The sequence below is a fragment of the Formica exsecta genome, unplaced genomic scaffold (assembly GCF_003651465.1).
Source record: "Formica exsecta isolate Colony F162 unplaced genomic scaffold, ASM365146v1 scaffold786, whole genome shotgun sequence".
Taxonomy (NCBI): Eukaryota; Metazoa; Arthropoda; class Insecta; order Hymenoptera; family Formicidae; genus Formica; species Formica exsecta.
In genome coordinates, this window is record NW_021853555.1 from 259,350 (window position 1) to 264,853 (window position 5,504).

At 25.0% G+C, this 5,504-nt stretch overlaps 1 protein-coding gene across 1 annotated transcript; it reads left to right on the top strand.

Moving 5' to 3' along the window:
• Positions 1-1,475: 1,475 nt before the first annotated feature.
• On the top strand, positions 1,476-5,071 carry LOC115244008. Its single transcript, XM_029821346.1, has 4 exons — positions 1,476-2,151; positions 2,270-2,394; positions 4,092-4,281; positions 4,354-5,071. Exons 1-4 carry the CDS (start codon positions 1,795-1,797, stop codon positions 4,534-4,536), a joined length of 855 nt encoding a protein of 284 aa, XP_029677206.1. The 5' UTR covers positions 1,476-1,794; the 3' UTR covers positions 4,537-5,071.
• The last annotated feature ends 433 nt before the right edge of the window (positions 5,072-5,504 follow it).

Consider the following 5,504-nt stretch of genomic DNA (forward strand, 5'->3'; position numbering starts at 1 on the left):
ACTGCAGAAAAAAAGTATAACAGAGAAAAACAGAAGAAAATATTTCACCATATCAAATTCAAAGAAAGACTAGAAACAGGATTATATCATATTCAAAAGTTACAATATTATGCGATTATAATATCGCAAAATAAGTTATGTAATACTGACAAAGAACAATTGGAACGTCTTCTGCGTTCAATTACTGAAGATTCCACAATGTATTATTTTGTGTGGGATGCGATAAACAGAATTTCTGCACAAACATCATGGTAAAATATTCAATAAACTAAATTGTTATTGATATTATAAATTAATGTAATTATTGTATACTTAAATTTTTCATTTTTTTTTAGCAAGCTAATTATACGTTTTTTTATAGATTATAATTTTAATCTTTCTTTAATTAGATTTTATTATAAAATTATGAACATAAAGATTATTCTATTTATTATTATTGTTTTTAGTTATAATACACTTAAAAATGTGTGTGTATCGTTTTTCTAAATAAGCTATTTTAAATTATTAAAAAATATAAATAGCAAATAAATTTTTTTACTGCTGTATTAGTGGGATTTTTTATACTTGTATTATTTGGTTTGATTTTGTGATTAAAAAGAAGTTTATTTTACAGTGTAAGACATAAAAAAACATTAAATTAAAGTACTCTTACGATTTTTCATATTTTAATTTTAGAATTTGCAATAATACGATTATGTATAAATATTTATAATAATATTCGTAATAAATATATATATATATAATAATATTCAAACACTTGTTACATTTATTCGTATCGAAATTGACTTATAAAATATATTTTTACCTTTCATAAATTTTTCTTGTAACTTTCAACCTTTATGGTTTTTACAATTTTATAAAGCATTATATGCAATCAGTTCTATTTATTTGGAGGTTATAAAGATTCAACATATCTTTTATTTTAAAATTTTCTTTCAGTTTTTATTTTTATTTTAATGGTATGTGTAGGATGAAAAATATCCCTACACATTTAGTTCTCACTCGATTTCTCTTATTTAAATATGATTTAAAGTAACAAACTTAAATGATGCGAGATTATCGCAGCAGATATATCTCGATAACACATTGTGTATATATGTGTATCGTATAAATTGCTATCCATTTCTATTGTGATAATCATAGTTTTTTTTTTGAGATTAAATTATATCTTTCTTTTAAATAAAAGAATCTATATTGTTATTTATAAATTTTTTAATTTGTTTTAAATATTAATTTATAAGTAAGTATAAAATTTATATGTAATGTTTAAAAAGTATATTTTCTAAAATTTATTGCGTTGATATTATGGCATTATTTAATATAACATTTGAGAATTTTCTTTCTTAATTTTAGCTGTCCTACGGCAGAAAAAAAGTATAACAGAGAAAAACAGAAAAAAATATTTCATCATATCAATTTCAAAGAAAGAATAGAAGTAGGATTATATTGTATCCAAAAATTACAATATTATGCGTTTGTGATGTCGGAAAATAGATTATGTGATACTGACAAAAAACAATTGGAGCGTCTTTTGCGTTCAACTGCTGAAAATTCTATAACGTATTATTTTGTGTGGGATGAGATAAATAGAATTTCTGCACAAAAATCATGGTAAAAAATTCAATATATATAATAAACTAAATTGTTATTGATATTATAAATTAATGTAATTAATTATAATTGTATGATTAATATGTAAATTTTTTTAGCAAACTGTTTTCTAATTTGACACGTGAATATAACTTTAAACTAATTTTTTACTACCTGAAACAGTATCGATTTATATATAAGCAAATGAAATTTATGAAAATGCCGAAGATAAAATTGCTTTTGGAAAAACAACTTACGATCGTGGCGCAATATTTTCAGCCACATGTCTCTTATTCGGCTGTAAAAACGTGGTTAGATGGAATAGCGCAAACAGTACTATCTCGTCTGAAAAATAAATATCCAGCTCATTCAATTTGCTCTACGACTTTAGAACAATTTTCTTTTTGGAGAGATAACAATATTGATGATAATTTCTGGAATGAAATAGAATCTAGACAAATTATGTGGATTCTCGAAAAATATATATTTTCCGAGTTAAAGATCTATAAATGGCATCAATTATTAATAACATCAGATCTCAAAGCCGACTGTATAAAATATGTAAGTTATTTTAAATTATGTTAAATTATAACAATAATCTGCGCTGCACAAATATAACTATAATTTTTGTATCTTATAAATGTTCAACATATAACTTTTTAAATATAATTTAACATAGAATGCAGAGTGTTTTCGAAGACATCTATTGACTGTCACGTATCACATCGTAGCTAGAAGACTCGGCATATGTAGCATTCTGGGAATAAAAGAAACCGATATTGCAATCACATGGAAACCAAAATAGTAAGTATAATTTTAATTTATTGCTAAAACTTTTTTAATATTTATGGATATATACATTGGGAGGGGAGGAGGGGGTCCGTTTGCCGACATTCCCGATTGTTTACAGAGCGATTGCCTACAAGTACATTATTGCGCACATTTAATAATTAAAAATACGAACGTACGTTTGCGCACGTGACCTTATTATGCATAAACATATGACTTCATTATGCACATACAGATTGCACACATGATATTATTGCACATATAACTTTATTGCATACATACACATTGCACACATAGCCATATTGCACACATAAAAATAAGCTAAAAATTGTGCAAATTAAAAACTTGCACATTGCTTTCTCATTTTATGTTGCTCACAAAGCTTAAGCTCTTTAAAGCAAGCGGGTCTTTCAATTTTCAAAATTTCATGAAAAATGAACCCTTTCACCAATTCTCATCAAATTCAATATCATCCATAATGAACTTTTTTACCGATCCTCACCAAATTCAATACCAACCACCCTCTGTCTGTGCACGCTTTAACTTCTGCAAATTTCGAGATATCGGGCTAAATTTTTTAACATGATAGAGCTTCTTCTATGAGAAAGCCAAAATTGAAAAATCCATTTGCTCTGAAGAGAAACTTTGTGAGCGAAATAAAACAATGAGAAAGCATTGTGCAAGTTTCTAATTTGCACAATGTACATTTTTTTAAAATTTTATACTGAAAAATTTGCGATTAAATCTCTTCAATAACTTTTAAAAATGTAGTTTGTTATGCAGTTGAAATTTATGCATAACATTTTTAAACAGTCTATTGCAAATTGTTAGAGAAATTATGAGTTTTAATTACAATGAACATTCTTTCTATATGTTTAAACGCATATATGTATATGTATATATAAATGTTTTTTTTTTTATTTTCAGTAATACAAACATTTGGTATCATGCAGAATATTTTCATATGAGCCAGAACTCCAATCTATTTTATCCATCAAACATTATCAGAAGCAGACAAGAGAATGATGAATTTTTACTACTGAAAAATTCATTAAATGAGAAATTCGATTTTTCGGTTAATATTTTTTTATATTTAATTTTTTATATTAATTTTAAGTAGTTAATAAAAATAACAATTAATTATAAGTCTTGTAACTAACACGTTAATTTAATGGGACTCAATACATTTTAAATCTATGAGTAAAAGTAATGAAATTCTTTTTATTTTTTTGTTTATAATTGAAATATTCTTTACATGTCTGTTTTTTTAGATAACACAACAGATAATGTTCAATTTTTATTTGGTATTAATACGTTATCATAATATATGTTATGATTCAAATTTCGGCATCTTCAAAACTTTCCTAGTCCGACATTTTAAGAAACATGTTAAGGACATAAATATTGAAATTGAATATAAAAATATTACAAACACAATAAAGGTAGGTTATAACACATCGTATAATTTAATTTAATATATTCGTATATCAATATATGAAAAGATATTATATTAATTATAATTATTTATAACGTAAGTCATTACATTATTTTAAAAATTGCTTGCGTAACAAGAAATCGATTGAATTTGGTATTATGTTTCCACAGGTTAAATTTAACGGAATAAAGAACCCATTAAAAAGGACAAAAAAAGTTAAATTTGCCGTTGGAATGATCGTAACTCATTCATGGAAAGGTTGTTCCTTTCCTTATAGTCATGACGGTGTAATCATTGGGTGGCATCGTGAATGTGATAGAACGTTCCAGACCACATTGGAACAGACTAATATGTGCCCATATTTACAAAAATGCTATGGACATGATCATAATCACGTCTGCACATGTCAACAATATTCAGCCAATGCCCATCAACTGCACTATATCATTCTCACTGAGAATAATAGTGTATGTTATGTGCAACAAAGTATGATTATTAGTAGCATTCTTATAAACCACATATCTGTTTTATCTGTATAATGTAAAATATATATTTTTTTTTTAGATCAACTATCGATACGTCCACCAAGAAAAATCGATAACATAGAAATTGGAAGATATTTCTCCAGTTTCGAAGGCGCTTATTACGTACCGAATGAAAGCTTAAGAAAACATTATCCAAAAGATACCGCTGAAATAGCCAAAATACTTGCTCAACAATAATTTTTATTATCTTAAAATGTACAACTTGTTGTATACAGAGTGTCCTAAAAGTCCTGCAACGGTCAAACATCTTGAAAATAAAGCATTTTTGAAAAAATATTTTAGATAAAAGTTATAGGATTTTAATTGGCGCATTAAGTAGCAATGTTAGTATGACTTTAATAGCATTGTTAAGATCACATAAAATTAATTAAAATTTTTAAATGGAAATCCTTATTTTTCATTGCATATTCTTATATCTTAAGGGCTTTTCAATACTCTATAATAAAGTTCTGTTCTATAAAGTATTTTCTGAGTTATGAGACTTGAAAGGTATAATACCGCCAGGATTAGTATTAGAAAGTAATTTTGATGTGATCTTAACAATGCTATTTAAAGTCGCACTAACATTGCTACTTAAAACTACTGCGCCACTTAAAACTGCAATTTTTATTTGAAACATTTTTCTCAAAAATGTTTTATTTTTGAGATATTGAGAATTATTTTTGATAACACTTTTCGCAAAAACATATTTAACTCTCATTTAGGAACGATATATATATGTATATAAATATAGGATATTTTATAAATTTTATAAATCTTATGTTGCAAAATATATGTTTTGTTATAAATTTAATTGAGTAAGAAATATAAATAATAATAATTTATATTGCATAAAAATCTGTAAAATCTGTTTAATAAATATTTAAAAATTAAAAAATTAAAATGCAAGATTTTGAAAGAAAGAGGATTATAGTAAATAAATAATTTCAATATTCTGTACATGAAAGAATTTTGAAAAATTTTTTTTCACGAATAAAAATTGTTATTAAAGATCAGCATTAAAGATTCTCAAAAAATGTAATTAAAAATTGTATAAGTATTTTAAAAGACGTATTGCTAATTTTGACATTGTTTAATATAAAATTTGAAAGTTGAAGTATCTTTTTGTCTTGACTTTAGATGTTCTAAAGCTAAACAAACTACAT